This window comes from Otolemur garnettii, unplaced genomic scaffold (assembly GCF_000181295.1).
Source record: "Otolemur garnettii isolate 467f Iridium unplaced genomic scaffold, OtoGar3 scaffold00015, whole genome shotgun sequence".
NCBI lineage: Eukaryota > Metazoa > Chordata > Mammalia > Primates > Galagidae > Otolemur > Otolemur garnettii.
Window position 1 is genome coordinate 28757989 of NW_003852410.1, and position 22643 is coordinate 28780631.

General features: G+C 34.9%; 1 protein-coding gene and 1 pseudogene across 2 annotated transcripts in view; both read left to right on the forward strand.

Annotated features, from left to right (window-relative positions):
• The window catches only part of CUNH3orf67 (chromosome unknown C3orf67 homolog), a 303013-nt gene that overhangs the window by 8034 nt on the left and 272336 nt on the right, over positions 1-22643 (forward strand). For both annotated transcript variants that reach the window (XM_023510707.1, XM_023510708.1), the window contains exon 4: positions 2358-2430. In XM_023510707.1, the coding sequence (XP_023366475.1) occupies positions 2358-2430 (73 nt within the window). The remainder of the gene's footprint in view (positions 1-2357; positions 2431-22643) is intronic.
• LOC111723762 lies at positions 14101-14250 on the forward strand (annotated as a pseudogene).

The following is a 22643-nucleotide window of genomic DNA, read 5'->3' on the forward strand; positions in this document are numbered from 1 at the left end:
AGCCTTTACTCATCATCCTTTTCTTCCACAAAGACCCAGAGTTATGTGCTTTCATAGCACCCTGACATCTTCTGGCATGTAAGTTCTAAGAAGGCTGAGACCAAGTATGTCTTCTTTACTGTAAAAGCTTCAGCATTGAGTCTTGTACTGACTCATACAGGTACTCAATAAGTCTTTGTGGAAAGATAAATAATGGTATGAGGCATAAACCTAAATTATTAACCCAGTTTTACAGATGAAAAATACAAGGTCCCAGAAAGGTTTTCTAATTTGCTCAAGGGATCTGGACAAATGCCATAATGAAGGCATAAATTATTCCTGTTTCATATGTTGAAGTGGGAGAAAAAAATTGGTAAAAAAAAAAAAAATAGGTAGCTTGTCTCAGGCAGACAACAAATTATAAAACTGCAAAACATATGTATTTCAGTAGAAACTAAATTTGTGTGGATTTTATGAATTTGATGGACATTTTTTGATTAACATTCAGCATAACTCAGAGAAAGTGATTTTAAATATGATGTAGACATGAAGCGTCAGTTTAAATTTAATAGGCCACTGGACAAAATATTACTATAGAATTTATTTAGCATTTGTGACACATAGGATCAGTCTGTGTCAAATGTTATTAAAGTAGTTTTTTCTTTGTCAGAATATCACCATAAGGTATTGTCATACTTCTTTTAATCTTAGAAGTGAAGCCTTTTGGAAACTGGGGCTTCTATAGATAAGAAAGTTGAATTACAAAGCTTTCTTTGTTGAGGGTAGGGAATCTTTCATATCTAAAAATGCTCATTCAAAAATGCCCTACATGTGTAGTTCTTTATGTTTGAAGAGAACAGTGCTGATTCAGTGAGATTTTTGACATAAATTAGGGATCTTTTTAAAGACTGATTTCATTTATCCTGGCATTCTTTCAGCTCTATTTACAAAGACTCTTGTGCATTGGAAAAAAATACTGTAGGACCAATCAGTGCAAGATGCAAGAGAGATGGATTGACAGTGGTTTAAGTTGGCCTCATTTTAGGCATCTCACTTTGCTTTGTAGATCAGAACTGTGGTTGCTTCCCTAGCTTTTCCCATAAATATGGTCAAATCAGATTCTTAGAAAATTTTCTAGGGTCAGAGCCTATTATCTCCGATTTCTTACATTGCCCTATTCTATTGATAGCTTTCTAGAGCAACTTGCAAGCTTACTTCTTTGTAGAAAGTGAATTTGAGATAAAAATGTTCCTGTGTTTAAGTAAATCAGGAATGTTGAAAGGCAGTTCACCATAGGAATTATAAACTTCTGGTCTTTACACATAAACTATACAAAAATCTGTTGTTACTTTAAAATATTAAATTTGCTAAGCCTGCTAAGTTGGAATAATGGCAAATAGCATGAATTTTAGATCAGTTGCCTTCCCTTAAGTCTTAGCCACATTTTGGCCTGTACTGTTAGCTTTGTAGGAAAGATTCACAGATAAATGAAGACTTCTCTATTTCCTGTCTAAAGTCTCACATCAGAAAAAGGTTGCTAAGTTGCTTGCTTTAGAAAGTTATGATACTAAAATATAACTGAGAGATTGAGCATGAGTTCAAAACCTAAGAGGAAAAGCAGTAAGTGCACAGATCCGAAGAGATAATGTAAAATCAGTTATTTTTTTTAAGCAGTTATAGACTTCAGCTATCAAAAGTGCCATATGGACTGGTTTTTCTACCAGTATTTTGAATCAGATGAAGCTAGTGATAGGGAATAAAAGCTATCAGTTCTTAGTGAGCATTAAATTAAAAGAATATTCATTTAGCCAAAGGTATTATAAATGAAAATATATTTCTCCATGGATCTCAGCATAGACATATTTAAAATCATATGAACTAGCTATGACTCGTCAAACCTTTAGTTTTAGTTGTCATAATTAGAATTGTTTTTCTTGATCTATTGTTTTTTATTAAGTTGTTTAGTACAGTTAAAACTGTCAGTGAATAGAAATAATTGCCACATGCTTTTATGTGGTTGCCGTGATGGGAATCTATAGTTCAATTTTATATGTCTCTGTTGAATGCAGTGCTATCTATACATTTTCTTGCCACCTAATAAAAATAGTAAATAAAAAAATATTAGTTTTAAAATTTTTGTAAAAATTTCTCCAGTGCCACAAATGGGACTTTAAAAGGCAACATTTGTTGTTAGTTTGATTTGGTTTCCATTAATCTTTTTGCTTTGATAATGAGGTTATGACTCATGGGTAGTGCAGTTCCATATATTACTGAAATGCTAAAAGCTTCAGCTTATTGATGGTGTGTGACTGTGTTTGTTTATATGCACATATAAATAGTTGAACATTTGAATGTATATTTTCCCCCTCTTGTTCTAGTTGGACTGATCCAGAGGTTTCTTGTACTTCAGATTTATGTACCCCTGGGACAAGACTTCTCCACCGAATTACTGTAAGATATACAGAACTTCTTTGAATGTTTTATGTGTGTTGGACATTTGATCAATTGAAGCAGTACCAACAGTCATTAACTCCAAGTGGCAGTTTTTGCATTAAAGAATAGTGACTTATCAAGTCAACATGAAGTAATTAAACTAATTTAATCGTATTTCTTAAATATCACTATAGTCTGGCATTTCCCCAGGGAAAGAAAGAAAATTTCATCTGTTTAAGAAAATATCAAAGGATTATGATTTTGACAATAAATGACCTATAACTTGAAGAAATACCTAAAAGTTTGAAATTTTTGGTTCAAATAAAGGGTGGGTGATGTTACATTTCATACTGTGTTCTATTCACAACTCTAGTTGTTTAAAATTGATTGAAATGCCTTATTTTAATATTTACCTTGTTTAGAAGTATTGGTCCTTCCTGTTCACATATAGACAGCTTGAAATACATTTGTTTTAAATGGGTTTGCTAGATTGTTTAGCAAAAATGAAAACTATACAACTTTTACTCAGTTGAGCTATCTGTTGGATGAGATGGTACTGGAATGAAAATAACATTCGATTTGCATACTCACAGAAATTGAATATTGCTTAAGATTTTATTAATAAATTCGTATACTTTCAATAAACGATTACATTTAAGATATGGTATTTTCTAATTTTTCTCTGTGATTAATAGCTATCCAAAGTCTAAGCTTAGGCTTTTATTTTTCATGCTGGAATAAATTATTTTTCTTGTTAATGAGGAGAATTTTGGAGTGGTTTTACTGGTACAAAATAATAGGAAGGAAGAGCTCTTCTTTTAACAAAATGGGAATAACATAACTTTGAAGTGTTCATTTCTCTTATGTTCATATTAATGATTGGTCTCTATGTTGTTAATATTAATGTATGAATTTTAGCTAATAATATACATTCTTGGTTTCTTGGGTAGTAATGGAAAGATGGAACAATTTATACCTTTGTTAAACCTTTGTTTTATTCAGCCTTAAACATCAGTAAACTTCTTACTAAAATCTTCTTTTATCATCTGCCATGGTCACTGAGATTCTTTAAGCTGGTTCTTAGAGTAACAACACCAAAGCATTATTTGATGTTCTTATGTACTACTTTCTGGTTCTATGGAAAAAGCATTCAAGACTCCAAAGACAGATGTATAGGAAAGATCATAGCCATAAAGCTTTATTGTGTAGGCAAAGTTGTTTTCTATCAAATGGAAGAAGACAAATTATATTTTATTTTTAAACTTTTTAAGCTTCTTACATAGAAATCCAGTCGCACCTCTCTTCTCTCCCATTTTCCTGAACCTTCTATGGCTATGCTTTGAGATCCTTCAGAAGGAACAGTGGGGGCACTTGGTTGGCCTTTCATTGAAGCTGTTCAAGACACGTGGCCGAACCTTGGAACAGAATCTTTTGCCATGGAGTCCTCTTTTTCTTTGCAAAATTCAGCTTTATTTGTGTCTTCAAACACTTGAGCTTATCACCCTGGCCTAGGCATTATACTGTTTTTAACTGATTTAATAACAATTAAAGCTTTAATCATTGCAAAATCAATAAGCATCTTAGGTTTAGTTTAGTCCTAGCAGGAAAGCAGTCATATCTAAATAAATCTGACTGCCTCTTTGGTACTGTATTGCTAAAGCTTTTAGCCTTTTTAAGGATTGGAAAACATTTTGCAGGATTAATTAGGAATTAATGATTAGATTGCAAATTCAGTTAACTGTAATCATAGATTTTCTTGTTCTCTTATCCATGTGGCAAATATTTGGATTTTCCAGATGGCTTTAGTTTTATAATTTTAGAAAAATAAATGTCTTATTTGTCAGGTTCTGCGTCTTGGTGAACTGTTGTCCTGGTTCTTTGGCTCCTTGCTTGGAAATATTAAGCAGGGCCAGTGTGATGGAGTGATTGCAGTCAGGAAGCAATGCCACATAAACAGCTTTTATTGCAGAAAAGAAGGAAGCTGTACAAAGTGAAAATTTGTTTTAGAGAGAGGAAGGCTCAGTTTCCATGAGTGGAGAAAGATATTAAGGGCTCCCAGGTGGTCTGGGGGGAGGGTTTATGGGAAGTGTGAGATGTTGCTAGATGATTGACAGGTGTTCTGTGGTTTCCCGCAGTTCCTTCCCCTGATGGTCTCCAGCTTCTCCATCCCTAGGAACTGCCCTCTTGGCCTGTATCTGCCACCTGCAGATTTTGTGCTTGCCTAACATAGATAAAAAGTGGAAATTAAATTAACATGTGGAAGACAATCTCTGTCTTGACCTTATGAATCTATGAAATTATAAGAAAATATATTAACTCTGTATTTGAATTTGTTGCTAATATGTAATCAAAATATTGTGCTGTTTTAGGAAGTAATGACAGAAATGATGTTTTTACAGGAAGGAAAGCAGAATAATAAGTATAGATTCTCTTTCTGTTGTTTTTTTTCTTCTGCCTGAAATAAAAGGGCTTGCTTTCAGCACCCTCAGTGTTCTACTGCTTTTCTAGCAGCATAGCTCTAGGCTACTTTAAATAATACATTTCTCTAAAGCTTGGAAAGTCACATAACAGAAAGATATCTGGCATCTAAAATTTTCTATTGTCAGAATGGGAAGGCGTTTTGTTTCACAAAGATACATTTATACATCAGGAGGTTTCATAAGTGGAGCCTTGGCAGCTGGTTTATGAATTTAGTAGTAATTTCTTCAGTGTTTTCCTATGTCTCCCATGCCCACTATATGACTATACTGCTCAGAAGGAGGTTATGCATATGGATTAGTAGCGAATGCCTTAGAACCAACAATACTGCTTGGGGAATTATTCATTCAGTCAACAAATTATTGAATCCTATTATTGTTAGGCAGTGTGTTAGGCATGGAAGATGTGATATATCTTGAATCTGTACATTTCTCCCCACCCTCACTGCTATCCTACTTGTCCCAAACCACTGTCACATTTCCTCTGACCCACTGTTAGAGCTTCCTGTGGACTTCCCAGCTTCCTCTCTTGTCCTCCTCCACTCTAGTCTCCACACTGCAGTTAGAATGATCTTTCTAGAAAACAACTGAAATTCCCATTAAACTGAGGATGAAATTCCAGATCTATAATACTGTCTGTGCTATGCTCTTTCACCTCTACCTTCTCATCTCATGCCACTCTCCTGTGAGGTCACGATTGTCTGCCATGCCAGCTCTTTGCCTTCCTCATGTGCCGAGTAAGGTCGCTTCTTAGGATCCTGTGCTCAAGTGCTTTTGTCCCCCAGTCTTTGCCTGGATAACCTAACTCCTACTCAGTCTCTTCAGCTAAGCTGAAGTACCCTTTCTTTAGAAAGGCCTTTTTGATTTTCCCCCAACTAAGTGAGATTCATCTCTTCTGCCATTTCCTAGCACCCTCTTCTTTTCCTTTGTCACAGTTGTAATAGTTTATATATATTTATTTGATTATCTGTGTTTGGGAGTAGATTTGAGTTCCATGAGGACAGGGACCCCCTTTTTTCTACTCAGCTTGATATCTCAGTACCAAGCACAAGGCCTGGCACATAACAGGCTCTAAAATGTGGACTTGTGGGCAGAGGTTGGGTGGACCAACAAAAATGAAGGGATGAAAAGCATCCAATTTCTGTTCCCAGAGGGGAAACATTCATTAAAAGGCAATTCAATTTGAATACAGTTTGATAGAATGTTGACATATAAAAATAAGATCTGTGAAAGATTAGGTAGAAGTAAGAGTATAGCCTTGGAACTAGAGAGATATGCAGTCAAAACAGCTTTACCTCTATGGACCTTGGGTAAATTGCTTAACTTACCTATGGAGTGAGAGTGACAGTACTTACCTCACTTGTGTCATAAGCATTAAATGATAAAATTAATGTAAAGTAATAATCATGATTCACATTAAGTACTTGATATACTAGACATTATTCTCATTATTCTAAGCACTTTGTTTTAGCTCAATTAATTCTCAGAATTAGCCTGTGTGGTAGTCAGAGTTATTAGCCATATTTTATCACTGAACAAACTGAAGTCCAGAAATGTTGAGGAATTTGTCACAGGTTAGACATGCTAACCAAAACCAGAATTCAAACGTGTGGTCTAGCATCTAAGCTCTGTACCCTTGTGCCATACTGCCTTACTTTTAAATATTATTTTTCTTTCTAACTACACATATATAAGTAGTGGATATGTAGTAAATATTTTATTTGAATCTTAGTATAAGCTAAGCCTTTTATATCTTCTTTAGGGGCTTCTCATAATATAGTTTTATCATGAGAGTTCCAAGAAGGAAAGGGCTTTCATGTTGAGAAATTTTTATCTTTACCCTTTTGAGAGATAAATGCCTTAGAGTTAAAGAATTTTACTCATATTTTTTTTGTGATAATATTCATATTAGACTTTTAAAAATGAAAACGAAAAAACCTCTTTACTTCTTCTTTATTGATTCCTGTGTAGGCCTCTTTTTACTTTAACATCTAAAAATTATATTACTGAGAATCTTCTACCTCTGAATAAGATGGTTTCAGAACTTCATGATCTGACCAGCAATTATCCAAACACATTACATTTTGCATGTGGAGCAAAGGAAGTGTTTACTGTACTGACATATAGTATATTTAGCAATGAAGTAACAGAATTCTCTTGCATTTCTCTTTCAGTGTCAAAGTGTTAATTGTGTGGCAGTTAAAATAGAAGAGTTCCCATTACCATGTACTGATGAGGAAATGGAAACACAGAATTAAAGTGCTGAGCCCAAAGCCGTGTAACTAGAGGGTAGAGCAAAAGGGGGAGACAGAAACTCTGGAGTGAACATCATAAATCCTAGGTTGAATTCCAGGTTAAAATCATTAAACTCCATACATACAGTTTAAAATTTAGACTATTGCAATGCAGAGATCACAAAGGACCACTTAAAATTTGTATGGACCAGGTGTATTCATGGGGGATTTCTCTCTTTTTTAAAGAATTGAACTTTTGTTTCCAACCTTTATTAGAGTCTAGAACCTAAGTAGTACTGCAAACAGTTTTCCTTGCTTTTTACAGAAGCCATCTTGATTTGCTTATTTCATAGTATTAGTTACAGTTTTCTCTTCCAAAATATTTTGCTGTAGTGTGTCTAACAGGTTGACTTGAAGGTAAATGATTGAATAAACAACAGGTTTTTAAAAATTCTTTCATTTTGTGGTATCTTCCAAACTGCATCAAGGCAGTAGGAGGCCAATGGCTCCCCTGCTTGGGTTGGTTGGGGTTTCGGAGCCTGGGGGCAGACATCTGGTGCACAGGAGGACTACCATAAACCTGAGCTCTTGGAAAAGAACCAACTACGTCTTGAAATAGAAATCCATTTTGCTATATTTGATGCTGCCAGTCACACTAAAGGATTTTTGAATATTACATTTTCTAACAGAAATTATCTTCATTTTTTTGGATATTGGTAAGCTGCATTAATTCCTTTCTTTATTCTGATTTGTCATTATCTCAGTGAGTTGTGAAAGACATTTTGTACTATTATGCCTCTAGTGAATGGACATTATTTTTCTCATTTTCACTCAGCTTAGCCAGTGCTTTTTCAATAAATATATCAGTTGAAAACATGGGGCAAGCCTGCAGTGGGCATCATCTGATATTTGGAGAGGTTGCAATTCTTAGCCTGTGGGTCCTAGAGGATATTATTACTATCTATAAGGTTTTACCTGTTGAGCTCTTAGCTGTTTGCGGTACTTCTTGGGTCCGGAATCTGATAAAGGTAGGAAGCAAAAGTTTAATTCTTTAAAAAAGAGAAAAACCCCATCTCCCCACCCCCACCACTTTGCCTGTTCCATACAAATTTTAACTGGTCTTTTGTAATTTCCACATTGCAGTAGTCTGAATTTTAAATTGTATGTATAGAGTTTAATGATTTTAACCTGGAATTCAATCTAGGATTTATGATGCTCATTCCAAAGTTTTTGTCTCTTCCTTTTCTCTACCTCCAAGTTACATGGCTTTGGGCTCAGCACTATAATTCTGTGTTTCCATTTCCTCATAAGTATATGGTAATGGGAAGTCTTCTGTTTTAACAGCCAAAGTTAGTTGAAGACATTGGGTTTTTCCTAAGAAATTTTTGGAAGTTTAGGTCTGTATGGGCCTCAAAGCTTCTTTTTCCATTTCTGTAATATGAAAAATTGGAATATCCTACCAAACAAAGATTTAGCTTCAAGCTAATTTAATGGAAGTTGCTCTTATGTAACCTTTTCTGTACTGTGGTTAGTGAGCCAAAAAGGTCAGAAGAAATTTAATAGAAGTTTTAGATCTTTCTACCCTGTTGAATTTTGCCCTTACCTTTCCTTTTTCAGTGACATTGGAGACAGTAGGCTTCTTTGAAACTTTAAACCAATATATGGCCTTGCAGCTGCAGACCTATTCTAGTCTTATGTCATTGGTCTTCTCCAGCTTCTTGAAAGCCACTGGAATTGAGAGAATTCATGTGATATATTTGATGTCTTTAGTTCAGAACGACATTGGTAAGGGCTTTTAAGATTGTGTCCCTTTAACCAGCACAGCTGTATTCCTGTGGAATATTTGCTTTCTCATCTTATTGGTTGTTTGATGACTACTTTGTATGAAGAAAATAGTGGTTGCTTTCTAGCTCTTAAATTATTTGTAAAAGAATTACTATCCAAATGCAAAGAACGATTATGTTATCACCTGAGATCTTTTATATCACCAAGTGAATACATCTCTAAACAATGTGTTTGGAACTGGGCAACAATGGCCAGTAGTAGTTTTTTTTAATCTAGAAATATTGTATACTAAAGTAGTAATTACATTGCAAGTTTCATTAACATTTTGAATACATCTCATGGCTAATTTCAACTTCTATTTTTTCTTTTTAAAATCATCAGTATTTAAATCTCATTATTTTAATTGTATCCAATTAAATGTACTGGCATAATCAGTATATTTTGTTACATGCATTAGTAAGAGAGCACTTTAAGATGCTTTGCATACTGACTTTCTTAATATATTAAATTTGCATGCCTTAAAATAGGTTTTATGTAGAAGTTTTAAGTAACACATGTGGTAGGTATATAAATCAGATGTCATATACTTTATAATACATGTTTAGCAAAGGGTTTGTTTCTCAGTTTGGTTCATTTTACTTTTCTAAATTATTCTTACAATACTCTTTAGGTAAACTAGATGCATGCTCAAAGCTAAAATAAAATACTAGAAAAAGAAAAATTGCACATATTAAAATATTTGGAAGTGTTTTTACTCTATAAACTAAAGTAATAATAATAAATACATGTAATAAGGCATTGTGCAATTAAGCGATTGCCATATCAGTTTTTAGGCACAAGTCAAGGTCCTATGATAGGTCAGATTATAGGATTGAGAGTAACTGTCTCTGTCACTTATTAACATGTTGACATTGGACAAGTTGCTGTACATCTCTGCATGTTATAGCCTCATCAATGCAATGGGTATGATATTTTATAATGTCAATAATTTATAATTTATAATTCAACAATACCAAATACTAAGTAAATAGTACATTAAGTTATAATTTTTATGTCTTAAATATACATAAGAGTATGGTGATATTTATTTTTTAAATTGTTCTTCTGAATCATTTTGAGACAAGTTGGGAATGTTTGTTTTTCTTGTGCAATTTTCTTTTTTTTTTGAGACAAAGCCTCAAGCTGTCCCTCTGGGCAGAGTGCCATGGCATCACACATCACAGCTCACAGCAACCTCCAACTCCTGGGCTCAAGTGAGTCTCCCGCCTCTGCCTCCCAAGTAGCTGGGATCACAGGCGCCCGCCGCAACACCTGGCTACTTTTTGGTTGCAGCCATCATTGTTTGGTGGGCCCAGGCTAGATTCAAACCCGCCACCTTAGGTGTATATGTGCTGGTGCCTTAGCCACTTGAGCCACAGGTGCCAAGCCTCTTGTGCAGTTTTCATGGTACTTGTCCCTGAAGAAAGACAGAAAAGCAACTTTTCCTTTTGAGCCTGCTTGACTATTGACTTATGCACATTCTCTATTAAGATAGAAATGATCAGCATGAAAACATGAAAAAGAAGTGATTTCTATTGTTTGGGTATAGATGCTAGTCAGTTATTTAAAAGAAAACTGCAGGAACTTCTGTCTTCAGAGTCTTGGTATGGAGGAAGTTACAGGTGACCAGACCAAGTGCAGAATCACAGATAGAGAGGAATGTTCACATGTGAAATAACATGACCTGGGAAACTATAAATAAACAAATAGATTTCTAATAACTTAAGGCATAGTAAATAGGCTTTTGCTACTCCTACTGTCCCTGTTCACCTATACCAGCAGGGATGATTGAAGATGACTCACAGCAATGCACAGATCCTCCAAATGCTTTCCTTTTGGTATGACAATATCAGGTGGATATGGTTCTTTGGCACCACATTATATAGAAGGAGATTACATGATGCATTTTTTTGGGGGGGTATCAGGAAAATAGTCCCCTCTGGTTTCATTCTTCTTCCATTTCACTATATTTTATTTTTATTCTGATATTTAATTATTTTAATTATTTAAAATAATAACTTAAAACATGTACAAAATATAATATGTAGCTTAATGGACCCATATAGTCCCAATTATAAAATGTATGATAATTTAGGAAATTTCAATTAATAGAGCATTCTGGGACTGTTTTCATATGCAGAGTAATTTCTTGTTGGCAATTAAAGTATATTATGGAGCTTTATGAAGTCATTTGGCTTGATGAAGTTGCCCAGTAATAAATACAAGGAGAATTCCCATATGAGGAGTCCTGGTATTTCTGTGATTCCTGACTTTTGTAGTTTTGTTCTCATAAATGGTGGAGTTTCTTAGTTGGACATAAAACTATTTTAAGATCTTTATTTGAATTCATAGAAGTGGCTTTGATAGAACGACACATGATATTGCTTATGTATCTCTAAAACCAACTCTGCACTTCCAAATAGGCCATGGGATCTTCAGGGGCCAACACATTTAGATTCTAATGAGGCTGTTATTGAACTTTGAATTTCTAAGCACTGTTTGGGAAAAACATTACAAGATGGGAAGATGTTACAGTAACAGCAACAGAGTTAATTAGACTTTAGATTGGTTACTGAGGACTAATATACTATCTGGCATGCAGTGCATGATCAGTAAATGATAATTTCCTTCTTTCAGCAATTTCTAATTCCTTACTTTGTTGGACTCCCCTTAAGTCAGTTTCAATTTGTTGTACGATATACTTCTTTTGGGAGAAAGAGTGAAGATATCAGTGATTTCAAATTAGTAAGGTAGTAATACATTTAAAAAGTTCAATCATAGAAATAACATTTTGGATCTAGTTGGAAAGAATATTTAAAATAATCAAATCCATTGCTTTTTAAATGCTTTTGAGTCACCCCTGTTACTTCAGAGAAAACAGTCTATCCTTTTTCAATCTTATGTACATTTTGGAATGAAAATGTTCATATGTTTTATATGAACAGAGGATGTGGTTGCTCCCTCAAAAGCTTAAAATCCACTGATACAGCTGAACTTTCTCTTTAACATTGTGTAGGAATGTATAGTTGAATAAAGCTGACGTTGCAAATTTCAACCTCATTTAAATTCTGTGTTGCAAGGTACTCTAACATCTGCTTTTACTTTTTAAATGATCTGTCTTTGAATTGTAAGTGTTAGTTTTTTTGGTGTTAGGCAAAGGCCTAACTTTATGGAAAAAATTATTAGGATTTGCTGTAGCCCAAGCTTCATCCAAATGCCCCAGAAAGTTGATGGTCAGTGGGTACCCTAGACTTTCCTAGATACCCAGTAACCCTGATCTCAGGGACTTCTCCTTCCATAAATTACTCTGTTTTTCCTCCTTGCTGCAGCCACCTTAATTACAGAATGCTTTACAAGCTCTCATGCCTTTGGCTCAAGTTTTCATCCAACCTAATCCCATCTTTCTACCTTTTAAAACCATAATCATTCTTCAAAGGTAAACTCAAATGTATATTCTCCATGAATGCTTTCCATAACATCTAGCTGTAGTAAGTCTCTGCTTCCTTAATGTTCTTATAATAGTGTACATGATTCCTTTGAGGGCAGGGACTGTGTAATCCCTAGAGTCCTTAGAAGAATTCTATGTGCATGGCAGGTCTTCAGTAGTGCTTTTTATATTGTATTGTACTGAAATACGTCGATACACTGTCAATGTGCTTCTTGATTAGAAAAAGGAGGAAAAAAAGAACAGAAAGTGAGTGAACAGGATTAGGAAAGTGTTAAGCTTTCTTCTTCTCAACCTTTAGTTCCTGGAAAATTAGTGACTGGGCCTTAATCCTTTGACTGCAGAGTGCTCAGAAACAGTCCATGCCAGTTGAGTGGTGCAGCAATCACAACAACCATTATGGTACACAGTGTGATACTGGACATCCTTTGATTTCATACTAATTAAAATAATTCATCCAAGTTGGTTTCAGTTTCAATATTTTATATTTATATTTATAAAAAAGTAATATGCAAACCCAAAAACTTAATATGAAATGGTGAAGCTTTGCCATATTAAAAATTTAAATTTGCAGTAGGTTCTACACTTCCATTTTCCACATCGGATTCTGAGGTACTTGACAGTTTATGTTATTTGTCAGAAGTATTTTTAAAGCTACCTCTCTCTCTCTCTCTCCCGTCTTCCTCCTCCCTCTTCTCTACTCTCTCTCTCTCTTCTCTTCCCCACTCTCTCCTTATCTCTCTCCCCTCTTTTCTCTCGTCTTTTCTTTTCTCTTTTCTCTTTTCTCTCCTCCCTGATGCTGCTCTGCAGCCTCCCTCCCCCCACTAATAAAGACCTTTCGTACCAAAAAAAAAAAGCTACCTCTATATCCAGATTCTCCAACAATGATCAAGTCTTCTGAACTTGATGACTCTTCGAATTTATTATACTCCATATTTATATATACTCTCATAACAATCCAATATTTGTACAAATTATTTAAGGCACAACTGTGAGAAATACTAAGAATGAAATATGTTGCTTCCAAGACTCAAGTCAGGTGTCATAATAGTATCATGTATCCTCATTTTTGTTTGCAAAATGAACAATGCAAATAAGCATCATTTGCACCAAATGAACATCTTATTTGAACACCTTAAATGTTGTTCACAGTCAAAAGGTTAATTTATCCTGCCATGTGTGAAGTACATTTCTCTCAGGCTCACCTCTACTGGCAGAATGATAACTATATTAAAGAATGGGTAAAGGCAGAAGAACTCAGGTAAGGAGAATAAAGTCTCTTGAATTTTCTTAAAATGGTCATGTGGATAGGAATATGTGCAATAAAATGTTTTCAAGGCTGTACTAAAGCCATGGAACACCCCAGTTGGCTCTTTGAGAAAGAGCAGATTGATTATAAGCCTATAATTGAACTCCCTAAAGACAACTTTAATTAAAACCACTGCGTTTGTTCTTTTTTATTGGAAAACATAAGTGATCCTACATTTTATACTTAAAAAGCTATTACAATAAACTACTTGAGTCAATGACAGTGATGTGAAGTGCTCAGTATAGTTGGAGGTTGGTTGCATTTCTTTAGCAGAAGATAGGAACAGCCATTCTGTTTCATATACATAGGTATTAGCATTCTCCTTTTTCTAAGACAAAATGCCATTGACTTACAACTTCCATAGTAAAATGTCTCTTAGCATTATTTAAAATAATATATAGCTTTGTGTAGTGGCAATATCATAGCCAATGAGGTTTATCTGAGGAATGATTATTGCTAATTAAAACCGTATGTAATTACTGACATGCCATGAGCAGTGATTTGGAATAAATATATAAATTGACTACATTTTAGAAACTGATGTTTTAGCCTGAACTTTTAAAAAGTTTTAGCAGTTCAGTTCTCTATTGTAGTAGTTTTCTTATAAAAAATAGGAGATTGGATAAGATCCCCTAAAATGGGAGATGGGATAAGATCCTAAAACTCAGAAAAGATACGTGACATTACTCAGGATGAAAGATTTCTTAATGGCAAAGCCAGGTTACAGTCCTGGACTCCTGATTCTCTAACTTCTTGCATAAATTGTGAAAAGGTAAAGATGTAATATGATTTTATAATCATGGTCTCTGGCACTTTTTAAAAGTGAGTTTATTTCTGCAAGTACTTGGACTCTCAGTTGTAGAAGGTTAACTCTGTTAAACTAATCCAGGTTTGTACCTTCCCCTACCTTGCTCTTTAAAAATCATCGGAAATAAGTTATATTCTTTGTTTGCATTGGAATTAGCAAGATGAAAAAGCAAAATAAAGCAACTTCTTTTAATGATGATTTGGTTTTTAGGGACAGATTTAAATTATCTCAAGTAAAAAGATATGAGTCATGAGAACATGGAGGGATCTTAAGTAACACAGCTTTGAAAGTTGGTATGGGCCTTATAGGAGGTGGTATTTGTCAACAGTCTCTCTCTCTCTCTCTCTCTCTCAGCTACTCTCTCACCTCTCATTCTGTTTGTAAGTCTACTTGACTCTTCTCTTTCATCTTGCAGACCAGCTTTCTCTGATTTCTTGTTATTGTGCATGTCAGCAGTAACAGCTACCAGTACATTCCTCTGTGACCCTACTCTTCCAATCCTCATCATTGTCTGACAGGGTTCAGTGTATGCATCTTCAAGTTTGAAAGCAAAATCAAGATTGGTCCTTGGCCAGTCATTGGATTTAAGCTAATTGTTCTATCTTTAGTTTAAGCTTTAGGGATTATAAGCCAGAACAGATTCCCTAGGAAGGGGTTGGGGGCAGAGTAGGCAATGGACTGATACACCCACTACATTTCTCCTTTATTTATAGGCTCTTGATAGTCACCTTAGAATAGTGGTTCTCAACCTTCCTAATGCCTCCTAATGCCACAACCCTTTAATACAGGGGTGTTAATTATTTTCGTTGCTACTTCATAACTGTAATTTTGTTACTGTTATGAATTTTAATATAAATATCTGATATGCAGGATGTATTTTCATTGTTACAAAGGGGTCACGACCCACAGGTTGAGAACGGCTGCCTTAGAACTTCTTTTTTTCTGTGCAAGTGACTTCTACAGACATTTCTGAGTCCCTCCAATGATGTTCTAAGGGTAAATGGTAGCCAAAATTTTTCATTAGAGCAATATCTACTTTGAGGCCACTCTTGTCTTAGGTCATGAACTTCATTTACCTGGAATCCTAAGGTTATCTCAGTGATAACTATCTACAGTTTTACTTACTTTGGGTAAGCTCTGCAGCTATTCAAGGGCTAAGCTACAGTTTTTTAGTGCTTCGCTAGTTAAATAATAATCCTGATTAGAATGGTTAGATTTGTCGAACATCTATCAGACATGAGGCTTATTTCATACTACATTTGCCAGGTTTGCTAAGGTAGGTAACAAAATTTGTGTCTCACATTACCTGAGAACTAAAGGTGGCCTGCAGGTTCACTTTAGCTGGAGGTCGACTATGTGTCCGTTTCTGTGTCTTCTCATTCTAGAACTTAGATTGAACAAACAGCCTGTATCTGGGACATGCTGTTTATGAGGTGAGAGCAGAAGAACAAAAGTCTGAGCAGAACCAAACAATTAGGTTTGAAGCTTTTCCTCAGATCTGTGTGTGGCGCATATCACTTCTATTTACATCTATTGGCCAGGTCAATTAACATGGCCAGGCCTAGAGTCAGAAGGCCAGGAGAAGGCATAAAATCTGTGTGCAAGGGAGATAGTGAATGATTGTGCACAGTGATAATCTACCATAAACACACATTATTTTATTCACTTACCACAACACTCTTAAATATGGATATTATCACCATCACACAGTTCAGTAATTTAACACATATATATAAGCACTGACTATGTTTCTGGAACCTGTGTTCTTGAGTAAGTAAGTGCCCTCAAAAATAAGTTAGAAGCTCTTTGGTCTCAGGATCCATTTGTACTCTTAAAAATATTGACATCTCCAAAGATCCTTTGTTTATGTGGGTCTTATCTCTTGATATTTACCATATTAGAAAGTAATACTGAGTAATTAGAAAAATGTTTATTATTTAGAAATAATAACAAACCCATTACATGTTATCATAAATAACTACAAAATACTATAGCATAAAATTTCTATATTTTCTAACTAAATAAAAGACAGGTGGATTTTCCTGTCTGCTTATGAATTCAGTCTATTGTTGTACATCATGTCACCTCTAAAGAAGTCTACTACATGCTGTGAGAGATTAAGAGTGAATAATACAAATAACATCTTAGTATTGTTAGGAAAATAGTTTGACTGAATCCTTAAAAGGTCTTGGAGACCCTCAGGGGTTCCCAGACTACCATTTGAGAATCAAGAATCCCTTAACCACATTTTGAAAACTGTTATTTTGAAGGATAGTCTGGAAGGAAATACATGCCATTCTCACTTTGTGCATTTTCCTAAAGTGTCACCATTTTGTTAATCTATTTTATAAATTGGGTAGCTTTATTAGGCAGATAGGCTAACTGCTGTGACAGATAATCCCCAAATCCCGATGGCTTAATACAGTAAAGGTTCATATCTTGCTCATATCCCAACCTGTTGCAGGCCAAGGGTTGGGGCTTTCTTGTCACAGTCAGTTAGGAACCTAGGCTGCTCTGTTTTCCTTCTAGAACCTCAAAGTCCTGTAATGAAAAAATTTAAAATCCCAGAGAATAAAATAAGTTTCAGTGAAATAGTTCTCCCAGATTAACTGGACTAATTAAAATATTAGTAAGCCAAAAAGACTAAGTTGATGGCTGCTATGCTCATGATTTAGTTCTAAATTTCCCTGCCTGACTGGTGCCACTACAGCGTGAGGCTGGTTGGTGATAGTTTATGGAGGTCGAATATGCCAATCTGTTACCAGCTTTGGACAGTGGTACACTGTGTTTCTGTTTGAAGTGGAATTTGCGAACATTGCAGAGCTCGACAATACTTTTTAATTCTGTCTGCTTAACCAGCCATCATGTCAAAGAAGACCCAGAAAGCTCTGAAGAAAGAAAACAGGTTTTTTTAATGAGGATTGGGAATTGCAATATTATGTTGTTTCTGAAATGAATGATTTAAAAAAAATCATGAGAATGATTTTTTTGCTTTGTGATACTGCAATATCAACATTAAAGAAATTTAATGCTCATCAGATTATGTTCCCATAAGGACCATAAATATTTTAAATTAGATGGAGAGGAGTAAAAGATTGTATCATGAAAAACAAAAGCTAAGACTTCTTTCTAGCATCAATAAGATCAGGAAATAATGCCACTGAAGGAAATTTTTAAGTAGCTTATATACTCAGATAAAAAGGGAGGGCATTCAGTGATGTAGAAATTGTGATATAATTCATTGTTAAAGTTGTAGGATGCTTTGACCCCATAATGTTTCAAAGTGCAAACAACTCTCTTTCAAGGGCTACCACAACTAATCAGTAGCATTAATTAGCCTTCAACTTAAAACAACTTCATATAGTATTTCAAAAGAAAAGTATGTACTATTCAATCTCTTTGGATGAATCAACTGAAACCACTGACATGATACAGGTTTTATATGTCATTCAGCATAACAGAAGGTTTTCTTTGCTATGAAGAGTTACTCACTTTAGGCACTTTTGAGAACAGAATACAGGAAATAGGTAGCTTCACCCACTCTCAAGATAAATGTTGTGAAGTTGGAGTGAATTTGTGTAAATTTAGTGTTTATACAGATGGTGCACCTTCCATGACAGGAAAACATGAGTTTATTGCACAGATAAAAAAAGTATCAACAAAATTAGATGCTCTCATTTCTTTTTATTGTATCTTGCGTCAGCAAAATCTGTGTACTAAGTGACACTGGGCACCAAGTTATAAGTATTGTTAACTATATTCCTGCAAATGCAACACAATTTCAGTTCCATAAGGATAGATAGTTAAATTTAATGAAGAGAAGAATTAGCAATGTGAATTTTGAAAGAAGATTTCTGTAGGAATGCTGTATTTCTGGGTGATATCATGTCAAGTCGAAACAACTTTCCTTTGCAGTGTAAAATTCAGTCTATATATGGTGATATGTGGCAAAAAATCCAAGCATTTCAAAAAAAAAAAGATGTCTTTTTTTTGAGACAGAGCTTCAAGCTTTCGCCCTCGGTAGAGTGCTGTGGCATCTCACAGCTCACAGCAACCCCCAACTCCTGGGCTCAAGAGATTCTCCCGCCTTTGCCTCCCAAGTAGCTGGACTACAGGTGCCCGCCACAATACCCATCTATTTTTTTTTTGGTTGCAGCCATCATTGTTGTTTGGCAGGCCCCGGCTGGGTTCAGACCTGCCAGCTCAGGTGTATGTGGCTGGCGCCTTAGCTGCTTGAGCCACAGGCACTGAGCCAGATGTCTTTTTTAAAACACTTCTTTAAGAGGAAATTTTGGATGAACATTTTCCCCAGTTAGCAAAGGTCATTGATAAGGAGGGTGATATTTGTGAATCATTTGAAGAATACACAGCTGTTATAGACCTATTAGTTGGAGAATACTTTAATGATGATTCTCATCTGAACTAATTATTACTATAATGGATACAAGATAAAATTAATTTCAAAAATGCTAACTCTCAAATTAGCATTTCAGCCTCAACTAGTTGATACTACTAATGCACCTAAAGACCAACAGATGGAATTGATCGAGCTCTTAGTAGATGGCATTTTAAAGTCATATGCTAAGAAAGATCCAAATGATGCATGAAAATTGCAATAGAATACTCATACGTTCAGCAATGTGAACAAAAAATGCTTTCTTGCCTTTCAACCACACTGCTATGAATCTACATTTCCTTCCTAACCCAAATCAAGACACCCTTAATGTCACAAATGACTTAATACCCATCTAAAGGATCAAACGAAACCAGGGATCTCCATGCTACAACAAAATACTCAAATGCTTTTCAATAAAAAACAGACACAACAAAGTCATTAAAATATGAGTTAACTTTAAAATTAACAATTCTCATTTTTTGAAATTATTAAGTACATAGTAGTTAGATTTTTAGAAAATGCATTTTTAAGTGTATCTAATAGAAGTTTCTTGAAGGCAGCCTTATTTGATTACAGCTTATTTAATGTGACCTTCCAACATGAAAAGGTTCCCCACTTCTATATTACACAAAGAATGTTGTGTTCTTCTCAGTGTAATTTATCAGGAGGCGGGTGATATTAATTTTGATCACTTGATTAAAGTGATACTAGGTTTTTTTCGGTAAAGTCAATATGTTTTTTTACTTTAAAATTAGTCATTTGAGGGGAAATAGTTGGAGGCATGTAAATATCTTGTTTCTCATTAAACATTCATTCACTAGTTTAGAATGATGATTCTCATCTGAACTAATTATTACTATAATGGTTACAAGATAAAATTAATTTCAAAAATTTTTTCTAATGATACAACTAAAAACGAAGTTTGGCAGGCAGACATTTGTTGATTTTCTATATAGCATTCATTGCCACATTTTTTCTCTTCTGAAAATTATCTGAATTACTGAGATACTCCAATTATTTGTTGGAGTAGCTCTTCCTGGCCAATATAGCAAAACAAATCACAGTATGGCATCTTGAATGGGCTTTGATTGATAGGTCCATTTGGGCATTCCATTACTTAACCACATTTATTCTTTTAGGAATGGGAATCTGACCTGTATTGGGCCCATTTTAGAACTCTTGTTTGAGATACTAGACTAGTAACATCCTGTTTGCAGCTGGCACCCATCCTGTGACCAGAAGGATAGCTGACACCAGATGGCAGAAAAGGAGAAATAGAAAGAAATTGGATCATTGATGATAGCTAGTAGCTGCTGAATCATTCTATCCTTAAACCTGCTGCACTGCCGTGGTTTCCAATAATGTGAGCTAATACATTTTATTAAGTGTGTTAGCTTGAGTTGGGTTTTCTGTTAAAATTTGTCATAAAGAGTCTTAACTGATAACACTTAAAAATAATACATAGTTATAGCTGATCTACCTGGCATTAAAACAGTGGCTAAGAGGATGTATAAGACTTTTTCAACATCCAGCAAAAAGAAAATGGGTATAGGGTTTTTTGTTTGTGTGCTTGTTTCCAGATTGGTGATAGAATCGTGGCATAGAAAACTAAAGAAGATAAAAATATCAGGCTCAGCATTGTATATTCCATGTGCCAAAGGGCACATGAATTAATTTTTAGTAGCAAAGTTTCTAAGGTGATAGGCAGGGCCTAACTTCATTTGGACTCATTTTGGTTACCAAACCAAACCAATTTGAGTGAATTAAAGTATAGTGGGGCATCAAGTATAAATATGTTGGGATGTCACATGACACTCAGACAATAATGCAGCTGGGCATAGAAGCCAGCACTAGAAAATCTTGAGCAATCTCTATCTTTAATCTTAATTTTTCTGCATTTTGCTTCATTTCCAGTCCTACTAAGCAATTTCAAAATTCCTAGAGGGAGAATATGATTGTGTTAGTTTGGGTCCAGCATTTAGCCTTATTCCATTCAATTGTGCTTCTTAGCGTAAAAATGGTTCCAAAGATCTGGCCCTGTAGGTAAGAAGATTTTAGGGAACAAACTCTGAAATCGGCTACTAGAGAAACATTTATGGGTGTCACATCTGTCTGAGGACATAATTGTAAGTAGGAAAAATTGGTTGTGATGCCTTTTTTCTTTTCTCTGAGGATTCTTGACCCTCATTATTAGCCTGTGTTTCTCTCATTTGAATTCTTGCTAAGGTGCTAACTAATAAGGTCTTAAGAGTTGGGTAATAAGCATTTTCAGGATGTTTTGTATTTTATTAAGTCAATGTGATTCTTAAGGTGTAGCAACCTTGAAACTTACTAGAACTGCAAATTTTCTGGTCCCAACTCTAGAGTCAGGACCCAGCAATTCATGGGTACCTATCTACATCCTAACACTAGAAGTGAGCTTCCACTATCTTATACTGGTAAAAGTTTAACATATACGTGGTTCTGGGTTGAAGGTGGGTATTAAGGAGCCCCTTTGGCTAGCATTTGCGAACTTCTGTGGTATACATACTCCCACCAGGGCTGATTTCAAGTTACCAACCTGATATCACCCAGTGTGGAGTGGGGAGGAGATACTTACAATGGAGGCTCATGAACCAGTCCACCCTGTTCTGGCATGCTACGGTGGAGGGTTTCACAACACCATGGCCCATGTGCAGTACCTGTCTGACACTGCATATCAGATTAGTGCAGATATTTTAGAGTTAAACATTAATAAATAAATTACTATAATTTGAATCATCAGATGTCTGTTAACTCACTAATAGGCTCATATTTTAGAACAGTCATTGATAAATAATTAAAAGAAGTATTATATAATAATTGCCACAACACTGTCTTTTAGTTTGATTAAATAAAACACAACTGCAAGTATTGTCAAAAACATTACAGTCCTTTCAATGATTTAAAACCTGTTACTCCCTTTTTACTTATAAATCTGAGCTTGACAATATCATTTTGAATTGACAATATTTTTTAAATTATAGATATCATATACTTTCAGTTAATATTTAGTTAAAAAGAATATTATTCAGTCACCTTAGCTTTTTTATTTGCATTCTACGTCATCTCTGGTAGGTTTTTATTATTTTTAAGTAGCTTCACATTACGTTTTATGATACATTTCTTCCTGTAACAGTTTTGCATACAGATGGAAATGTTGGGAATCTAGTTTAAGGCTGATGTTAATTTTTTTTTTTTTTTCATTCTGTTATGTGATTGATCTGGTCAGTGAGCAAGAAATTGTTCAAGGCCATCCATCACTCCAGGCAGCAGCTGAACTAAACCTTCTAACTCACTGCTTCCAGTCAGTCATGCAAGATATGAGTTATAAATATTGAATGTGCAAACAACTGTTTAAATTAGCTGTCCTATCTGTTTTATGCAATTTCAGTAGAAAAGCAAGCTGATATATTGTTTAGCGGTAAAAAGTAGACGACAGTGAATTTAGCATTATCCTTCCATACGTCGTTGAATTCATCCTGTTGGCAAATATTTAAAATAGTTAGATCAAATTAATTCTTGTTCCCTTAAGTTAAATTAGAACTAAGGCAACTGAGCATGTGATTTATGTAGCTTTTCTGGTTTTTATATTCAAACAGTAGGAAGACTGTTAGTAATTGTAAATGTAGCCATCTGTCATAAATGTAGTAGCCAATTGTTAAATGCTTAGTTCTGTGAATTTTGTTACCTCTTTACAATAACGAAAATAGCTTAATA